Here is a 21,238-nt window from a genome sequence, read left to right on the forward strand (position 1 = left end):
GGATATTCTATGACTCCAAGGACTAAATTTTATAAGGTTGTCCGTCATCATCTCTGACACTATCCTGAATAACACCACATACCAACACGGTATACGGCTAACAAATACTTTCTTGTAACAACAATGGAATTTTGTTGGAGGGCGGGGGGGAAGGTGACCAGATGATGGGCACGTACAAAGTGCAGCCACAACACAGGTATATTTATGACATCATTTTTCTGGACGGAAATGCACAGGTTTACACAGCATACTGTCCTGCTCTATCAAAAATCATTGACGCCTCCTACACGTACTCAGTAACCACTTCAGAAGAAAAACGCAGTTTACCTAAATTAAACCAGACGAACACTTGGCAAAACCCCAAAGAGAAGCACGCGAAAAAATGCGGGCAGCGTAGCTCCACTTCAGACTGCCCAGACCGGAGGGACAATCACGGGAGGCAGGGGCGGAGCGCCCCGCCGGGGCGAGAGTGGCTGCCCGGGTCTGAGGGCAGGGGCTGGGCGCGAAGCGCGGCGAGGCACGGCGCGGATCGCGGTGTGCCACAGCGGCACCGCCGGGCGCGCCGCCAGCACCGGCGCTCCCGCCGCCCCCGTGCCACGCCGGGGCGGCAGCGCCGGGCGCCACCCCCACCCCGCTCTGCCCGGCCGCACACCGGGCAGCCGGGGCACGGGAGGGGCTGTTTCCCCTTCGCTCCGCCGGCCTGGGCGGCGGGAAACGCGGGCAGCGTCCGGAGCGCCGGCAGCGCCGGCCGGGCGGCCCCGCTTCGCGGCCACGGTTCCGGGGAGGTTCTCATGGTTCTCTGCCGGGAGCGAGCCCGGGCTGGCAGCCGGGGCAGCGCCTGCGCCGCCCTCCCTTCCTCCCGCTCTCCCTCCTTCCCTCCCTGCCCGGCGGCCGCCCGGGCGCGCCCTGCGCCGCCGCTTGTCCCCCGCACGCAGGCAGGGACACCTCGCGCCGCGCCGAGCCGGCGACAGCGGCCCCTTCCCGCTTACCTCGAGCGAGGCCCGGCGGAGCCGGCGCCAGCCGAGGAGGGACGGACGGTGGCCGGATGGATGGATAGATGGATGGGTGGCTGGATGGAGGGATGGAGGGAGGGAGGGACGGGAGCGGGAGCCGGGGAGCCGCGCCCGGGCGCGTGCGAACTGCGCCAAGCGGCCGCCGTTGGTGCAGCGCGTGCACGCCCGCGCGCGCTCCCGCTGGCGGCGGGGGCGCGCCCGGCCCGGGGCACCACGTGACCTTGGAGCGGCGCCGGGAAGGAGGGGAACGGGGGGAGGCGGCGCGCGTGCGCGCGGGGGGAGCGGGAGCGGCGGGCGCGGCCCCGGCAGCACGGACGGCACCCCTCACCGCACCCCTCACCGCACCCCTCACCGCACCCCGGAGCCTCCCGCCGGGAGCCCCCCCGACCCCGCGGGAGCGGGCACCGGCAGCGGAGCCCTCTCGGGAGCTGCTGTTTACAGCCGTGCTCCGAGCCGGGGCTCGGGATTAGCACCTCGTGACAGCGGGGCGGAAAAGACGCGCTGCCTTCACGGTGTTTGCCGCTTCACCCGTCTGTCATCGCATCCTTCTTCTGAAAGTTACCGGCCCACCCGGCCCACCTCCTCCACAGGAGGAGGGAAAATCTTCTTTATTTATGCACATCTGTATACATACATGCATACATACATACATACATGCATACATACATATATATGTATTGCGCAGTAATCTTTCTATATCTATATACCATAGCTCAAGCTGTGCCAGAGGAGGTTTCAGATGGACATTAGGGATTTTTTCACAGGAAGGATGGTTAGACATTGGAATGGGATGCCCGAGGAGGTGGTGGAGTCACCATTGCTGGAGGTGCTTGAGGAAAGACCCAGTGCCATCCATGGTCTGGTTAACACAATGGGGTTTGGTCGTAGATCAAACACAATAATATCAGAGGTCTTTTCCAACATAATTAATCCAGTGATTCTGTTACACAGATATATATATATATATATATATGTATTGTAATGAAAGTTACAATATATATTGCAAAATCAGAACATGCCCAGCAGCCTGTGTATGCATTTCAGGACAGTAGCTTCATTTGCCCATTGCTTTTATGATTCACACCACTGCTTGCTGAAGTTGGTTTGGTGATCTGTTATTATTTACCTGAGTCACGCTCTTGCCCAGATGATACTGTGACATATGTACTAAACCGTGGTAATATTCTCACTTCAAACAACTTGCACCATAAAAAAGGGAAAAGTAAAGGAGAAGCGGCATAATTGGAAATACAATTTGGGTTTCACAAATGTGAATTAAGTGTTGTACCACTACCCATGGTAGTGGTATAATTCTTTATTTTATTGTACTTCAATTTGTCTACCAACTACTTTTTCATGCACGAATCTGTCGACAAGTTTTGTTAAAAGCTGGCTTTGCCCCACTTGGTGTTAGAGCCATTTTAAGTTTTCACATAGGTGTTATGTAGTTGTCACATAATGAGAAATCAGGCTGGACAGCAGAGTATTCAGGGCAATTGGCAAAAAGACATACTAGCATGCAAAATAATATATAGCCAAAATTTATTGTGATAGTGCATGTATCTCTTAAGAGATGCTTGACAGTCTTTTTTTACCAGTACTACAAAGAGATAAGATCTGTTTATTCATCTGTACCTCCTGGGACAAGCTGCCTAAAAGATTATAGCCAGTGAGTTTGCTTATTTGCAGATAATATATTTAAATCCCTCTGAGGATGGAACTAAAACAAATCTATCCCTCCATAACATGCAGGCTGAGTGTTCAAGGGAAGAGGTTCGTGGAAGAAGGCACTAATACAGAATTACATGGATAGGGTGACTATATTATGGATATGTAAAAAAGGTCAGATTTCACACCTGCCCATTTTGATGATGTTATTGTCATGTCAGGAATTCTGAGTCAGTCTTGGAACACTTTCCAGGGCTCAGGATACATGGAAGCAACAAAGAGTGATGGAGCAATTTGCCACCCCTCAGTGCAACCATTTTTCAGCTGCAGCAGTTTTCTGAAGAGGCTTCCTGTTTGACTATAATGTTGCAATAATAATTACCTAGCCGCATTAGCATAACATCTGTCGCAAACACACAGTCTGCAGATCATTTCCCTGCTTTGCTGAGTTCCTTAGTTGGCATCTTAGTCTCACAGTTTGGGAGGGTAACCTATTCAGCAATTGCTCTAACAGAGTATTTTCATTTGTGTTCCTGTGATCTTAACTTTGCTGGTTGCAACAAGAAGTTTTTTTTTTTGGTGAAGTGGATTGTCCTTTTTCAACAACAGACAGCCCTGTTCACAGGGAGATAAGAGGTAGGGGTTAAATCTGTCATATGTCCACAAATACTGACGTTAAGTTAAATCCTATTATAAAAATAAGCCAGAAAAATCTTTACTTGAAAAGGGGTAACAAATGGGTAGATCATACTTTTCTGTTTCAAACCTGAAAGAGGTGCTTCTGAGTAAAGAGTGTGTATATGAAAACACAGTGTCTTCCCTTTAGGTAACATTTACCATTCCAAAATTACTGCCTCTACATGAATCAGGACCACTGAAGTAGACATCCCTCAGTATTCTCCTTTTGTATTCTTTTCTCCTTTTGGACTTAGAAGATTACAATCAAGATGTAAAATGGCTTGCATTTTTCACAGCTATGTCTATCTAGTGGGATTGGTTTCTGTTGTGTGTGGAGTGGTGTAGGCAGGAGCTGTCCACATTGATGCACCATTTGTGGTCCTTGTTGAACCCCAACTCACTGTTGGTTAACCCAGGGCCTCCAGGGCACAGGTAACCTGCTACCTCATTTATGTTCATTTTGCCTTTTCACCACTATGTCACTATTGTTTCCCCCATCAGGGAGAGGGGAGGGCGTGATGAGACCAGCTGCCTACTGGTGTGGTAATTCTGGTGGAGAGGAAGCAATTTGGAAGGATGTTACCCAGTGCCATATGTAAGTCAGTGGCTCTCTTGCTTTTCAACTGAGGATCATGTCTGGCAGCAGCAGTGTGAGAAAGGTAGCCTGCTTAGGGCTACCTGCATGCACATAAAGCAGAAAAAGAGCTGATATTAGTGATGAGATACTGTTTTATCATTTTGCCTGTTTGTACTCATACAACACTCAGAAAGAGACCACTCTCTGGAGCAGTCATTTATTCCATACCCACCATCACCCCTGCTCATACTACAGCAGACAGGACTGTATCTTACCCTGTAAACCTATGAGACTCTTTATCTCTGCCTCTTAGTCACGACCAACGCACGTCCCTCAGAAGCATTTTCCATAATACCTCTCTGATCAGAATGACATTATGATGTTGTATGTTAGGATTTAGTTTAGTTTATATTTTTATTTCCATTTAAGAGTAAAAAAAAAAGGAAAAAGAAAAAAAAAAAAAGAGGGAAATTAATAGCAAGGATTCCGGTCTGTAAAGAACTGTACCCTGATCCACCAAATTTTTAGCACACCAATGGTCCCAAATTTGATGGACTTGTGTGTAGAGTTAACAAATTTGTTTAAGCCAGCACACTCAGATCAAGTCTCATCTGAGCAATATTACTCAATTCTTTGTCAACCATTAGCAGTGTTTCACAAACCATTTTCTGATAATAGATATGATAGGATTTCAAACCTCCTGTTAAGAAGTTCCTTATCCTTGCCAAAATCACAGCCTAATTAAGCAGAAGGTTTTATTCCAGTCCTGTTAGAATGAGTGATGAAATGGTAAATGGAAATAACTGTGTCAAATTGGATGGTAGAAGATATAAGATTGGGAAAGAAGGAAGGAAAGGTGTTTCATTTGAAAATTTGCAGAAGGAGATTGCAGGAAAGAGCTCTCACATAATGAAATAGGAAGTGAGACAAGGGCAAAAGTCAGCAGAAGATTGCCCCCAAATCTGGGGCCTTCCTTCCTCTCCATCAGCCCCTTATTGTCTCTCTCACAGTACCCTTCTCTCTAGAAGCCCTTGTGAAACGGAGTTTTTTTCTAACATTTTTCTCTTTACAGCTTTTGTGACACTTTCCCCTGGGCAACATTTTGCTTCAATTCTTAAAAACTTACTGTCCTTTTAGCAAGACAAAAAAACACAAACAAAAAACTGTGGGGAAAGAGTTGTTGTGGGTGTCTGTCCCATATAAGTGCAGATTAAATGGAAAGTCATTTATGCATTTACCTTATAACTGTTGTTCAAGGGCAAAGAGCAGAAGTGCTATGCTAGTATAAGGATGATCTCAGTTTACAACTAGCTGCTTTGAAGATTATGGTTTAATGTATTACCAAATTATGTCTGTCAGTCTCAGAGCACAGACAGATCTTTCTCAATAATGGGCTAACAAATCCAGAAGAATTCAAGGACAGCTGGAATCACAGTGCCTTTACTGCAGTGGAAGTCAAAGCCTATTTTCCTCATCTTTTTTCATCTTCAAAAATCATCCTTTGTGGTTTTGGAAGGTGACTGGATAATGTAGCTTGGTGCAACACTTCCTCTTGTTGTTAAATACAGTTATTATAACACGAGGACATGAATTTCTAGACGAATTATTAATTTGAATATAAAGAATATATAGAAAGGGAAATATATGCAGAAAGGGAACATTTAGGTGTGAAATAAGAAAATAAAGAGAAGTGCACTTCAGATAAATATTGCATTCAGTGCCTGAGTTTAAATGTAGTCAAATGATTGTGTGTTTGATAGGAGATCCTGTTGCTACAGAAATAATTTGCATTCTATCGTTATGCAATGTGCAGAGACAGAAAAAATTTTTCATACTTACAATGGAGAACAGAATATAAATAATACATTTATAATTCAAGAAAGAAATTATTTAACCATGGTAACATAATAAGCTTTAGTATACTCGGCAATTCTGTTAATATTAATTTTGAACATTTTGTTATATATTTGTGAACCACTACAGCTTAAATAAAATTAAAAAGGGAGGGTAGTCTTTGACTTATTTCTCTCATTACTGTGCATAACTACACTCTTCTTCTGGATAACAAATGTATTCCTGTAGAACAATACTGATGTGACTTCATTTCCAGGTTTATGAGGAACCATCCAGATTTAACAAAAAAAAAAACCCAAACTCTAGTACATTTTAGTTTAAAATGTTAAACCTATTTCCAGTAGGTTTTGTATCTGAAATATCAGGAAAATAGTGATTTTTCTTGCAGCAAAAAGCTAAGATGTGATTCTGCTACAGTGACACAAAAGAGAGATCTGCTGTTGGCTTCACGGTGAGAAAAATGGGCTTTGTAATCTGAGATTTGGGACATTTTTAGAACATTCTTCTGAGATCCAGCTTGATTTCTATTAGAGCTAATGAAAAGACCCCTGCGGCGCTTTGCGGGAATTGGATCAGGCTCTCGGTGGTACAGCCTGTTCTATATATAACTTACTGCTGTTGGTGTTTGTGGCAGACAGGCTCCCAGCCCCAAGAGCTGTGAGAGGTGATGGATCTTTACAGATGTAAGGCAGCTTGAAATAATTGCCATGGCAAGGGAGACTTGTGTGAAACAACTTGCAGCTTTGTACTGCTTTTGAAGGGCCACTCTCTGTAACTCTGACAGAATGATAGAATTGCACAGATATCTCTAGATATTTCTCATTTTCTGTAATAATTGCATGAGAAATTACTTGCATTGGGGTGTCCTGCCATGGAAATGCTCCTTACTGCATTTCTCTGTGGGACCTAAGCTTATGTCCTTCACTGCTGGGCTATAACACATAGATTTAGAAAATTATGTGATGGAGAACTGAGTCAAGCTCAATGTCAAACAGTACTTAAGTGTAGTTGGATGATTTTAGTTGTAGTTCAGTCTGCATTTAAGTTTCTCCCAACACCATTTTGTGTAGAAGTCAGGATTTTGATTTCTACAATTTTTTCTCTGTTGCATCCTACGTCCTTCTGTCACTCTCTATAGACCATCCAAGTTATTTAAACCCTTTACATTGTTTACAGAAACTTTATTACTCTACTTACCTACATATAAGTGTTCTATCCAGTATTTTATCCAACCAGAAAATTTCTGTTGGTTTTAAAAAGAGTTGAATAGAATCCTATTGGAATTTTACTAGAAAGAAATGAATTTCTTCACATCCAGGATGTCAGCGTGTTGACTTCTATGCATTTACATGCTATTGAGACTCTTTGCTTTCTTATGCTACCAGTTCTATAAAGATGGATGGAAACGGGTATTTCTTGTGTTTTCAGTATTTCTACATTAGTCATAGATCCATCACCTAGAAATACCAGTGGAATTCAGTGACCTTTCATCAATAATCCATCTGGAAGAAGACAATACAACATGACTGAGCCTTCTTAGAGTTGAAAACAATATGAATATTTTCCTAGTAATTAAAATATCTTAATTTCTTGTGTTTTTTTTAACTTCTGGTCATTTTAAAGTTGAACTCAGCTTGCATAGCAACAAAATTAATTCTGACCTTTATTTTTATTGGTTTGTTTTTCAGCTTGAACTCTGCTTCTTCCATGGTATCTAAGCATTTGCAAATGAGTCATATTTTCCTATATCCTCAGTACATAAACATGTGAATGAACACAGTAATGAATGTGAATGAGCACAGCAATGGTTTAATGCAGAGATTCTTGCCTTGCATTTATTCCTTACTTACATGACCATGAAGCTACACTCTCTTATATGGATAGGGTGATAGTGAGTGGAAGAAGGAGTAGTCTTGGGCTGAGCCACTGAAGAAGAAAAGCGGTGGGTTTATCAGAAATCTGAGTGCTGTGGCAAAAGTTGTGGAGGAAAATCAGCATGTGGGGCAGCTGATTCTTCATGGGTTAATGCTATATCCACAGTAACTCATGAAGGCTTTAAGAGAATTAGTGGAGAGGACTGGAAAGCAGTCAAGTGAGCCTTGGTGATAAGAAATGGCCAGATGTGGGCCTGATCCACCTGGTGAAAGAGGTTGGCATGGAAGAAACTTGGATCAAAGGCAAACTATTTATGCCCCCCCATGCACCCATAGGAGATGGTTCTGGTTTTGGAGATCTTCCACTGTGGCCAAACTGGTCATGGGGAAAAGTAGAGCCCACATGGCATGAGGAGTACTGTATATATAATTTCCTTGAAAAAGTAAGCAGCATCTGCCTCAAGCTGTGACGACCTACAAAGAATGATTAACACATCCATGTAACTGATACCAGCATCCCTTTACACTGTAGTAAATACATCAGTTCTGGACAGGATTTGCTCTAATGAACTCTGCTTACAATGGACATTTTTTAGTAATTAAATTCACATTGACAGTACATGTATCATTATTCAAATACTTAGAAATTCCTGCAGTGCAGTTATCTGATACTGAGACAAAAGTGCCATCTACTATGCATTTAAATTTCAAGTTAGGAAATAGAACAAATGTTATAAAAAAAACCCCACAAAAAAAACAAAAAAAAAAAACCCCAAAAAAACCACCAAAAAACCTTTTGTGTTAAAATATTATGGTTAAGATACCACTCATGAAATCTCAGGTTGAACTTATTATCCTGTTCGTGACAGGATCACATTCTTCATTCAAGTTCAGTGGGATGTACCCAAGGCTGCTTTTTCTGGTGGTTTCTTTCCCTGCCTATCCAAGGTTTCTGTGGGTTGAGGAACCTTTTCTGCTACTCCTGCCTTTCCAGCAGTCTTCTTTGCTGCTTGTTGGTTGCTTTTTGTATCCTTTGCCATTTCCACAGGGGGCATTTCATTTGGATCAGGTGTCTCTTCTGTAGCAGTAATTTCTTCTACTTGTGGCTTAATAAAATCTGATTTAGGAGAAGCAATAAAATTTCTGAGTAATCCTAAGTAACAATATTTACTGTGCACAGCAACATTTTTTTCACATTGGTTATGACCTTATCATGTTCTTTTCCTCTTTCCCTGCCCATTTAAGATATTCAGTATCACACACAACATAACTATTTCTTAGGGAACCTAAACCAAGCCCAAGTCTTTATGGTCTCTAATTAAAATGATTAAGAGGTAGATACCCAAAAACATTTACAGGTACAGAAATAATTGTTTCCTGCTTAAGTCACCTAATTTACTGGATTGCTCAGAAAAGTCTACCATACCAGTAAGGCAAGAGAGGAGGGAAATGCTGTAAAATATTTGTTCTTGCTTTAGGAGAAAAAAGGTGTGTGGGAATAAAAGTCTAAAATGTTCTGTCAGAAATTATATAGCATGTGTACACTCTGTGTACAAAGAAAAAATACTTAGGCAAAAATATGGTGTTCTGATATTGTCAGAGTTTAAGACTGATTTGGAGCTAAAATGTTCTATATGAGAGAGATGTAACTGTGAAGAATAAATCATTGTCCAAATAGCAATTCTATAGTGAGGGTCTAAAAGAACAGTAAAATATTATACAAGTAATACATGAGAACACTGAATCACCAGAGAGCTTTTAATTGTCTACCTTTCCTCTAAGTGAGATCAAAAATGGTCACTTATAGCTCTAACTTAACCATTCAATATGGACAGAAAACTAGGAGAAAATAATTGATTAATTTCAAGTAGTGGCTAAGCAGTCTGAGATTTCTAGAAGACTTAGGCATTTAGGGTCCCTGAATCAGCGAGGCCTTATTTTTGGAGAAATATCAGACATCTATCTGCTGAAATGAGTCTCACTTTGTAGATGCTTACAAAGTCTTCCCTCTGCATTCAGAAATTTAGAAGTATTTATTATTACTTAAAAAACTTCCATCATCCAGATTAGTCAAGGTGACAACTTGCAATGGAAGTAGAAAAGGTAGTTTAAAAATATTGATTTAAGTCTCTTTCACTTAGGCCTAAAGTGGTAATTCATATTTTGTATCTATTGTTGATTAAGAGCATATGTACCGTAAATTTGATTGGGACCTATGAAATATTAATTGGCACAGACAATTAACTCCATAACAATTTAACAATTTTTTTATTGGAATAGAAGACTCTCACAGTGAAAGCACTCTTACCTTTCTTTCCCCCTTCCTTTTGTTTGCTTGCTGTCATTCCTTTTTTCTTTTTAGATACAGTTTTATTATTTTGATTATTTTGATTGTGTCCTTGGACTGTGTCAGTCTGCCCTGACACAGGCATCACAATCACCTGAAGCAAAGCAAGAACAAAACACGCACAAGCAAGACAGGTGGATGCATCACAAAATCAGCCTGAAATCACCATAACTGGATCCCTGGGAGCAACACATTTCAAAGCAACTTATTACTCTAACTTTCAGGGACACATACATCTGCCAAAGCAAAGCAAAGCAGAATCCAGCCCATTACCTGGGAGGTGACCCACTTGTATTCCCTGGCTGTTCTGCCAAAAGGAGGGAGGCAGGAGGACAGGTTTTTGAAAATAAAGTAATAAAGATATGCTGTTGCCAAAATACAATCATTATTAAAATAATACTGAGTATTAAACATCAGTTGTTGCAAAGAGCAGGTGATAGTCTTGTTTGCACTCTGGAGGATGGAAGAGCTGTGGCTCTGTTATTTGTATGTTGTATGTCACAGGACAAAGACAGAGCGACCTGCAAATCATCCTTGAACTGGCTTCGTGTCCTACTAAGTAAAATTATAAAATAATTTTGCATTAGCCCTTTAAACTTGGGAAGTTTGCCTTATCTCAAATTACAAATCTTCTCATGATTATATTTTGAAATTTAAAAATTAAACCTTGTTACGTTGTCTGTTTTACTCAGCTGCTGTGATTAGATAATCTGAGCTTTTTTTGGTAACAGATTTTGATTCACTAAAGGACATAATTACACACACCTTAAAAATCCAATAATGCCATGAATTTTGATGCTCAAGTTTTAAATATTTTAGAAGATAAGGCTTTGTGAACACACACTGTTTATGTGAAAGACCAAAACCACATCGTTTTTGCATAATTTCATGTTAAAAAATCCCTGTGATGTGAAATCTGTTCTGGAAGAAAACCAGATTTATACCAGATAAACTTAACATGTTCCTTGAAACTAGAGATACTATTAGTGCAGGCACATGCACTAAAGTTAGGCATGTGCCAACATGTTTCAGTAGTTCATAAAACTGATCTAAGTATGGATTATTTTTATAAGATAATAATCATTAGCCCTTTATAGAAACTGATTTGAAAAAAAAGAAATGGCTAAAATCAGTGTTTTCACCATTGGTAACTGTGTTGAATCTATTTTTACCTGAACCATTAAGAATTCTTTCATGCTTCCACTTCTCCTTCAACATTAGCTGACAGTAAACCTCACATGGCAAGGGTTTAAATGAGCATTAACTATACAACACCTAGTAGTGGCATCCTCACAGAAATGCCAGTACTTCACCAAATTGAGTGCCTGGGACTGCAGCACTATTTCTGCAGTCACAGTAGCTAGAAAAGACGAGAGAGTACGTGAAAGGTGCACACAGATCATGCTTAGACTGAAAATATATCTGTTAGTTCTTTAAATTTTGATGTGAAGAATTGTGCTCTTGTGAGACTAGTAATGAAAACATTTATTGACATGGGGCATTGCTCTCCTGAGAAGTAACTGGGCTGACTTTTGCATCTAATCTTATACTATACATACAGTATCACATGTATATATCATACATATATATGTCCAGCAGGTTCTGTTGCTTTTCCTCAGCTGATATAATCAGTGGCATTGTAAACTAGCAGACATGGAGTTTTTAATCTATGTCAAGTGCATTCAAAGATCTGGACAAATGTTTTTTTCTCTGAAACATTTTTGTGTAACAACAACAACAACAAAAAAACCCCACTTTATTTTTAGTGTTACAGTGAAGATTCTCTTTGTAGCTTTAAAAGACCTTTATAAAATATGTTATTTCAGAATCTCCAGTGTTAAGTTTGGATTAAATTAACTTGAATTTTCTATCTAACGAAATACTTACCTATCACCCTTAAATCACAATTCATGCCCAGGTGCATTGAAAAGCATAGAACTATCCCTGTGACAGAATTTGCAAAAATACTTTGTTGACTTAAGATGTGAAGCAGTGAAGGTCTGAACAGAGACATGTGAAGAGATGCCATTGTGGTTTTGTTGCAAACAGCAAAGTGAAGATTAACAGGGATCTAAAGGGAAGCTGGAGGTAATTACAGTGGTGAAAGCATTAGGACGCTAAGATACTGTGCACAACTACACGAGCTGTGACTAATCAAACAAGACACAGTGAAACAAGCTTGTGATGGAAGGAAAGAAGTGAATTCAGTTTATTTGTGAACACAGAGCAGAGTTCATACACTTTTACAGACACACACACACATATTACTATCCTGGCCTCCTAAGCCTTGTTTTCATTTATGTTACAGTACTGTTACCCTCTTTGGGCAGATTAAACAATATTTAGGGCTGTAAATGACACCCATATTAAGGCCTCACTAAATTAACACAGCAATACAAAGGGGCCTTAACACAGACAAAAAGCAGCAATCATTTCTCAGTGATCTAACACATTCCATTTATGCTGCTTTATCAAAGCTGGAACAAATCCTAACTGCTGCTCAAATACACCCTGACCATTTCTCATCTTTCCATCCACTTCATTAGTTGCTTCTACTAAAACAATTCTCGACTCTTTCCTTCCAGATGCTCCAGGAAGAAGGTCAAACGGTGGGCATGTGTTTACAGACAGCATGCACTCGGCCTTGCTTAAAATGCTACAATTAGTTTCTGTGAAGTTAGCAGTAAGAAAACGTTTAGGAAAGGCCCTGTTTTCCCTGGCATATATAAGTATATTTGAAGCCAATGTGAAGTGAATGGAAAAATCCCAGGCTGCCTGCTAAAGCAGAAAGCCATTTACACACATGGATTATATCAGCCTAACATCCAAAATCTCCACTGTACTTCTGTCTTCTAGCCTTAAATTCACGCTTTCATTACATCCTACTGCTTTTTCTCTTGCTCAGACTCCCTCTCCTCCTCGGGTATGTACACACTTACGGTGACGTCGCTGGTCTCTGTGCCGTACTTGTTCTTCACCACAATGCTGTATTTCCCAGAGTCTTGTGTGGACACAGTAGTAATGGAAAAGCTGACGTTTTTTCCAGATTCAAACTTCAGGATGCAATTGGCATCTGATACAAATGACTTTTCATTCTTCAGCCATGAGACCTCTGGGGTGGGATCTCCCCAGACAGTGCAAGAAAGATTAAGTGCCTATAGAAAAAGTAGAAAGGAATTATGAGTCAGTAAATATTTGCTGTGTTTTTTGATGTCTGACTCTCCAAATAATCCAACTTCCCGTTTAGCTTCCTGCTTTTAGTAAAGGGATGCATTCCATCATCAGTAATCAATAATTTATGTCACTTTTCTCTATCATAAAGGAAAAGAAGGAACTCAGTTAATTCAAAAATGCCATTAAAACCTTTCAATATTTTATGGACCTTCTTCTCTACTCTCATAATCATTAGTAGAGTGGTTTCTACATGCATATTTTTTAATATAAAATTAGATATTATCTGTATTTTTGTGTTAGACCTGAAATGAGATTTTAATGAACTGTCATGGTTTTTTTCACATTAAGCTCAGTACATATATATATATATCCCATAAGTAAAGAAAGTGTGCCTGCTTTTTTAGATAACTAAGAACAAAGTGCCTCTGAAATATTTTTGGGTTTTTGTTCCTTTTAAACTATGCCCTGACAGCTCTTCTAACAGACTTGAAGTGTTTTATGCACTTACGTAAAATTATTTTTACCCAAAATCAGTCTTTACTCATTCTTTGGTGTTCATGTCAGCATTTCCCTTTGATGTTAATACTGTTCCTAAGGTCTGAATTCAGTCCCATCAGTCTGTAGGAAGTATTTTCACTGTTAGAGAATCATATTGTTGGAGAGGTCACTGGCAGCTTCTTCTACCTTCAGTGGGCTGGTGAGTCTCTTGGGCACACTTTGCACAGGCCTTCTTGTTTTCTTGTCAGCTAAGAAATTAACTTTTGGGAGATATTGATACGTGTAAATGATCCCTTGCTCCAGTTACAGTGCTATGACAGTTTTCTCAAAAATATTTGCAATAGCATGTAGAGAGTCAAATATGAAAAAAGTTCACTTGACAATTCAGTGGTACATAAACCATTCTCTGGAGCTTTACTTAGGAAGGAAATTGTTTATGTGTAAGTATTGGATAAAATTTAACTGGTCTAAATTTAAAATGCCATTTAAAGGGGAATCTAACTGGACTGGAAATATAAGAACTTCTACTGCAAAGAAAATGGTCTTCAGTGCTTCACTAGGAATGGACTAAGTGATAAATAGGGAGTAGACAAGATTTCACTTGGGATCAAGTATCTCTTCCAACCTTCCCTGGTAGTGTGATAGTGGAAGATGGGACAGAAGAGAGTTGCCTGGAAGGCTGTTGAAATGAGTGGACGGAAGAAGTGACACCTCTATAAAAGTAAATGGTATTGATATCTCTGAGAACAAAATGAAAATCCCCATGTGCCCAACCTAAGGACCAAACTGAGAGCAAAAGGGAAGGGGAAGTATTCCCTCTATCAGGAACACATAATTCTTGGTACTGAAGGAGGGCAGACTCCAAGTGAGAGGTGGTTATGGCATGGTGGAAATGGCCTCTATCTGATTTCCTGCAGCACCTACAGCTGATGACCACGTGGGGTTGTTGACTCCCTTCTCTCTCAGCCCACTGGTGTGAGTGTGGTTTTGATTGCCGTGTCAGTCTGTCTTTTTGAAATACAAGTGGGAAACAAGAGGTTTTACATTTCCCCCTCTTCCTTATCACTCTGGATACAAACATGCCCTCAGCCTTGGCCAGGAAATGCATATGGACCCCTTCAGATTCTTGCTATTTCATTATTGTCTTCTGATTCTCAAGTAAGCAAGAGTTCAGCACCAAGTGGCTCTAGCTGCCACTCCTCCACAGTGCTAATGAGCTGATGTCCATGTCCACACAGCTCCATTAGCGGCATTATTCAAAGCTGGGGTGTTTGAAGTGGTGTCATACTCCATAATTCAAAGAGATTCAACCAGCAGTGATGATTATTTTCTTCTTCCAAATCATCCCTTAAAATAGCTACATTTTCCTTAACCTTGCATCACTAGCTCCTGTTTGATATGAGTGATTCTCTTGATGTTCCCAACTCTTTCTATTTATTTCCCAGCTACTAATGCACAGAGATGTGTCTTATAATTCACTGTGTAGATGGTGAGATCTTTGGTTTTCTGGAAGGTAATTCCATAGCCAAAGATAAATGATTATTCACTGTGACTGCACCTATCCGTTTCAGATTTCTGTTCTTTGGGCAAGAGATTGCCTGTGCTAATGTATATTTATTACTCACTGAAACACTTGATTATAATACTGTGTTCAACCTGATATCATGATGGTAAAAAAAGTGTGCCCTGGGCCCAGGACACTGAGGCATGTCCACCTGAAGCAACCAGCAGCTGCAAGTCCAGAGCCTTTGTGCCCCTCACTACCTTTTCTGCCCTTTACTGCAGATTATCATGAGCAGGGTAGTATAGGAGGCAGAGAAAAAAATGTGTCATTGTATTTCAGGTATTGCCATTCTTCTTTCCTATTAGCACAGAGTCACAGTCATGGGTGGTTTGGTGAGTGAATTGAAGCAGCTCAAATCTGCTCCCTTCTTCCAGCCTAACTCTGTGGATCTACACCCCTGGCAGAAGGGTAGAATAGTGAGTTGGTGGGAAGAAGGATGTTACATGTTGGTTCTATGTCTGAAAGTGCTGTCAGAATCCTAAGCCTCTTCACTCATTTACAGGCCTTCATTAAAACAGCCACTTAGGTTAAGTTGGCCGGCTGGACACAAAACTTATGCTAGCATTCTCTGTCAGGTCAGATTCCTCCCTAATGTGAACTGACACTTAGCCTTTTCCAATTATACCACACTGCTGAGGAGCATTTATGCCTATCAGTGGAAGCCTCTTAGGCCATCTGGAATGCTATTTGATTAACACTCAGTAAACACTGGTTCATTTGTTCTCACCCATGCCCTTCAGCTCACATGTAAAAAGCTAATAAATAGCATCACAATCCCAATGTTAAGTTTAAATTTGGGACATGCATATGCTTGAAAGTTTAGTCTCGGGGTACCAATCTGTTCCTATAAGTCTGTGGTTATGGTGGCACTAGAATTCACAATCAAAGCTTGCCAGACCTCTGCTACCTCATTTGCTGTTTTACAAAATCCTCAATGATTGTGCAATTTGCATGAGTTACACAACAGAGAATTGCATTCTCCTCTCTCCAGCATATATGCAAACAACAGACAGATGAGCCAACACCACCCAAACCAGCTCTGTTTTCCCTGATCACTCTCTGTCCTACTCAAAACGATCCTCCACTGAAGCAAGAAATGTAAGGTCAAGGATATTTGTCTTGAGTTCTGGGAGTATTTCAGTCATGTATTCAAACGTTGCGAATGTCCTTGCTGTCAAGGACAACATGTGTCTGGGTAAGATTTTGCAACTCATTTTTTACAAACCAGTTTTATAAACACTACACATTTTGCTTCAGTGAACTCATACACAAGTTCATATCAACTCTGTTTTGGCTGAAAGTTTAAAACTGGTAATCTCTTACACCCAAGTTTACACCCTGCCAAAGAGTTATGAGAATCACACCTCCGAGTACTGATTAGCTGAGAATCTGCTAATTCATTCTGTTCCTTTGTGTCTTTTGTCTGCAGTTACTGTGCTCACAGGAGTGCTTCTTACTTTACAGCATTTCTCAAACTGCTAAATCTGTTAAAGAATTTTATTTTGTAATGTCAACATACTTGATTTTCCCAGAACTGCTGCAGTCTACAATCTTGTTGGACGTATCTCATGTTGTTAAGTGTTTCAGAATAAGATTTTAGGTTCTTAACACTTCTGCTGAGCTTATAATCAAATTCTTTTAACCCAGCTGACCTACTGACAGATAAAGCCAGGAATACCAGGAAGCTGCCTTACTGTAGCTGTCACATTACAGGTTTTCAATGACATTCACATGCCCTATTTCACTGTTCACACACACTGTGAAGAGGAACTGGCTTGTGGCAGAGCAGCAGGAAATGAAGAGCAGGCACATTTTGGTCTCAGTGCTATTAAACAGCAAGTTGTAGAAGCAGTGTGCTGGGAAAAGGTTGTGAGATTGAGAACTTACTTTCTAGGTCATCTGTTCTGTGCTCAAGCATCTATGTTCCTCTGGGAGTGCCTTTCCATAATCTTTCGGCTAAATTCTCCTAATATAATCCCATATAACACCAGTGACTTATTTTGACTTCCTTCTCCTTTACCCTGATGAAATTGAGAATTTTTCCTCCTATTGGCTGGATGAGAATTGAGTTGTTGTGGTTTACTACTCTTAGACCATTTAAAAGCCAGCCTGTACAGGTGTGATTACCATGCCACATTACAAGGAAGTTAACTGCAGAAGGCATAGAATGACTTCCATGTGAAAAAAAGAATTTAACTTTCCTGATGCCCTGTTACAAGAAAAAATCTAACTGAAACCTGTGCATGAATTTTTAAAGAGCTGGTTATATAAGGAGGTTTAGTCCCAACTCAAATTGTCATCTCACTTTTATCTAATTCTTAAGAAAAGACACTGCCCTGAATACATAAACCCATCTGTGCACGTCCATTGAATTATGTACAGAAGGCAGGGGATGAATAAATAATGCAGCAGATTTTAAAGATGGCACCTTAAAAAAAAAAAAAAAGGTGACTGCTTTCCCATCACTGAAAGGCATTCAGGCTGTTGAGATGTTGTGTAAAGCTTCAGTTAATTTACTGTACCTTGCCCTCCTGGATAGTGACAACATCGGGCAAACCTCCAAGTACCCGTGCACGATCTGGAAATAAAGAAGAGTAATTTTCTTTAGTGTCTCAAAATCAACTGTATGCTGGATTCTGTTTCTCTTCTAGTTCTTTCCTTTTGTCTTATTTATGTACAACTTGTCTCTGATATCTGTGCTAGCAGAGAACTATCCAGCTTTTTTAGCACACCATTTGGACTTTAAAAAATGTTGAATTCACAGCAAAAGATGTGTTAATAGTTGGTGTCAATCACTTACAGAGAGAAATTAAAGTACATATGCCATGTCCTGCAGACTTTGACATCAATTCAGCTTTAATTCTGAGTGCAGAAAAAAGATGTACATTTTTGAGATCTGGTGCTCAAAATCTTTACTGTAGTAAACTAAAAACATTGGGTGTCCAAAGGGAAATGAATGACACCTATTAGAGTGCTGGAGATTGGCTTTTAATCTAGATACAGACTTCAGTCTCAGTGGCAACAGTGAAGTTCCATCACTTGTGTGTATCTATGTGTAAATGAGACTGCCACCTGATTGATCTAGTTTTAAACTCAAGAGTCCCATAGAAATCTTAGACAAACACAAACAAGCCAATCACATGCAGGCTTGAGTGCACTTATCCTGGAATATGGATTTTGTTCGTTACATGTCTGGGTGGAGCCTGGCAGTGGAAGGAAATGAGCGTACAGAATGTTCCTCTCTGGTGTGTTCTGTAAGAGATGTGCTCTGGAGCACAGAGATAACAGCCTCAGGAGACCAGGAAAGGGACTGTTCTGACAGTTGACATGCCAGCGCCTTGCCCATAGTCCAGGGTCAGAAATTAAAGATCAGGGCAATCCCCAACCCCTTTGTGCTGCCTCAGCTGGCACTTGTGGGGGTTACTGTTCGTATCCAAGCCCTGCTCTATCTCTCTACATATTTTTCTCAAATAACTTTTCAAAAGCCAATTCTGCCCTCATTTTTATGCAGGTCTGAAAGTAATTTGCAGTGGAACAGTTAATTTTCCTGTGGCTTCTTCTTTAAGTAGACAGGATAATGAGTTTAATAATTCAAACTGAAGTCTAATAACTTACTCCTTAAGTGGTTAATACATATTTCTGTTTTAGTTGCTCTGTTGTAATTGACATACAGGCAGAAGTGTGAGGAGATTCTAAGCAATTCAAAAGCTACTGTTGCTTTCTTACCCATTTCTGTAAGTAATGCAGAGCCATTTGACATTTTAGAGCATTCAAAACCAGCCAAATTATTTTCTCCCTCTTTGAAAACAAAGAGACTTTTGTGCAGAGAACATGTGTGAGAGATCCCAAAAAGAACGTTAGTTTTTAGAGAAGGCTAACTGATATTGAGAACAGGAGCTTAGATGAGAAAAATCAACCTAGCCCATAAGAATAATATGATTAGCTGCAAAGTGCACCAGAGTTAAATCAACAAAGGGTCACTTACTTCTCCTTGGTGAAAGGACAAACTCGTTTTAGGATGAGCACATGCATGTACACATGCCTACATGCCCTCTCTTTCCCAACACACAACCTTTCTGGAGAGGAGGAAAAGCTTCATAAACAGTTTATTGCAACAATTGTCAAAGATGGCCTACTTACTTTTCTCTGCAATCGCAGCTTGCCTGGAGTTGAAAGAAACAAAGGGAAAGTCCAATTTCAGTCACTGTTTACTGAGTTTACTTCAGTTACTAAGGTTTACTTAGAGTGATTGAAAAAGAGATTATCTTTTTAACTGCCTTTAATCCATTAAGGAAAATCTCTCTCATTGCTAGGCAATAGAGCTTTTTCTTTGCTACCTGACTGTTATATAAGAGTTCCACCAAAGAAGTCACATGCAAAACTCCTACGGGCTTCTGTATGACTAGGGCTTGTTTCATGAGATAAAGTTATCTCCAGCACAAAACAAACAAACACTGTTATTATTTTATTGCTGCCATTACAATATTTAGACGGCATAATACTTACTTTAGTCTCTGGAACTCAGCAAAGGCTTCATCAAACGCTTTGTAAAGAGGAAAAAAGTAGGTGTAGAGATAAATCATCATACAAGTTTAAATTTAAAAAATAAATTTAAAATGTAGCTGTAATAAATTTAAAATGTAAAATTTAAAATGCATGCATGCGTATTGTAGAAACTCTAAAATGCTGAATGGTTGAATTGATAAAGGCCATCTGGTATATGGCAGCTTTTATATATACATATGAATGCATGAACATACTTTTTTCTTCTAGAAGTCAGGCTTTAAGACAGAGGGCAAGAAAGTAGGCTGAAATAATTTCACAAAAGAGAGAAGAAATGCACAATATATCACCTAAATGAGACATTATGGCAGTGACCTTCCAAACTTTTTATACTATACATCCCTATCTAAAATTAATTTGAACACACACTCCCTATATGTATATTTATTTATAGATTTTGTAGATGTATACAAGTGAAGTTCTCATATATTCTTCCTGCCGTCCCAGTGAAGCACGCTGGGTCATCTTGCACACACCCACTTCAGAGACCTCTGGTTTATGGAATACAAGAGATATGGTTTTCCAAGGATTTTTCACATCTGCTTGAAGCATCACACTGATGGCTACAAGCAAAGCAAACAACAAATTGTTGTCTCCTTTGTAAACTCAGGCTCAGCTGCCATCATGCAGGAGGTCAAACTCTCCTGCTTTGAAAGGGAAGGAGAAATATCTTTTCCTAGAAAGTAGAGATAGGGTACAGAAGAAGCAGTGTGGAGATAATTAAAATGTTATCTCCCTTACACAGAGTTTGCAAACAAAAAGTGAAGCTTTAGGGGTGGGAACAGCTGGGAATGGAAAGGGCAGTTTGGAAGGAGTTAGTCTGTTCTCTAGGATCTGAGAGGTCTCTCAGAATAAAAGCTTCCCATGGCCAATCCAAATTGTTCCCCTAACAGTCCTTCCTCATGCTGATGAGAGGTCTTGGCATCTCTGAACAATGAGGCTTTATTACACCCATCAAAGAAATATGGTAGGAAAGTATCAGAACAAACTTGTCCCTCACTTCCTCCTTCAAATACTCCTTGGAAGAGAGACACACAGAAGGCATTCAGTGCTATAACTCATATTTAAACTTGCCAATCAATGCCAGCAACACAAGGGGTTTTGTAAAATAGCTCAGAAACTGGGCTGGCATCTCAGTAGGCAGACTGTAAGTGGGTATTTGGAATAGGAAAAAGCGGTTTGTGTTTTATTACTTGAGAACACAGGGTGGGGAAAACAAATGGCATGGGTTGGGAGAACAAATCACAGAATCACAGAGTAAGCTGAGTTGGAAGGAACCCAGAAGGATCATCAACTCCAACTCCTGATCCCAAGCAGCACCATCCCCAAGAGTTACACTGTGTGCCCAAGGGTATTGTCCAAAAATACTTCTTACTCTGTCAGGCTTAGCTGACACAGTCCCTACAAAAGATGCCAGACTGGTGGGTG

The 21,238-nt window shown here is 40.4% G+C and overlaps 2 protein-coding genes across 7 annotated transcripts in view; both read right to left on the bottom strand.

Moving 5' to 3' along the window:
• The window catches only part of LPIN2 (lipin 2), a 43,029-nt gene extending 41,756 nt beyond the window's left edge, over positions 1 to 1,273 (bottom strand). The window contains exon 1 of the mRNA XM_063395904.1: positions 990 to 1,273. The gene's annotated coding sequence lies outside the window, so the exon portion shown is untranslated. The remainder of the gene's footprint in view (positions 1 to 989) is intronic.
• Positions 1,274 to 3,561: 2,288 nt separating this feature from the next.
• Positions 3,562 to 21,238, bottom strand: part of MYOM1 (myomesin 1) — a 96,130-nt gene continuing 78,453 nt past the window's right edge. For 3 of the 6 annotated variants that reach the window (XM_063395942.1, XM_063395916.1, XM_063395924.1), the window contains 6 exons: positions 19,754 to 19,790; positions 19,388 to 19,410; positions 17,770 to 17,825; positions 12,951 to 13,166; positions 9,973 to 10,105; positions 3,562 to 8,781 (listed from right to left, as the gene is read on the bottom strand). In XM_063395942.1, the coding sequence (XP_063252012.1) occupies positions 8,555 to 8,781; positions 9,973 to 10,105; positions 12,951 to 13,166; positions 17,770 to 17,825; positions 19,388 to 19,410; positions 19,754 to 19,790 (692 nt within the window). In that variant the 3' untranslated portion in view covers positions 3,562 to 8,554. Of the gene's footprint in view, positions 8,782 to 9,972; positions 10,106 to 11,656; positions 13,167 to 17,769; positions 17,826 to 19,387; positions 19,411 to 19,753; positions 19,791 to 21,238 lie in introns of those variants that run through there. The other 3 variants (XM_063395958.1, XM_063395933.1, XM_063395950.1) reach the window with 2 other exon arrangements.

This window comes from Prinia subflava, chromosome 1 (assembly GCF_021018805.1).
Source record: "Prinia subflava isolate CZ2003 ecotype Zambia chromosome 1, Cam_Psub_1.2, whole genome shotgun sequence".
In the NCBI taxonomy this organism is placed as follows: domain Eukaryota; kingdom Metazoa; phylum Chordata; class Aves; order Passeriformes; family Cisticolidae; genus Prinia; species Prinia subflava.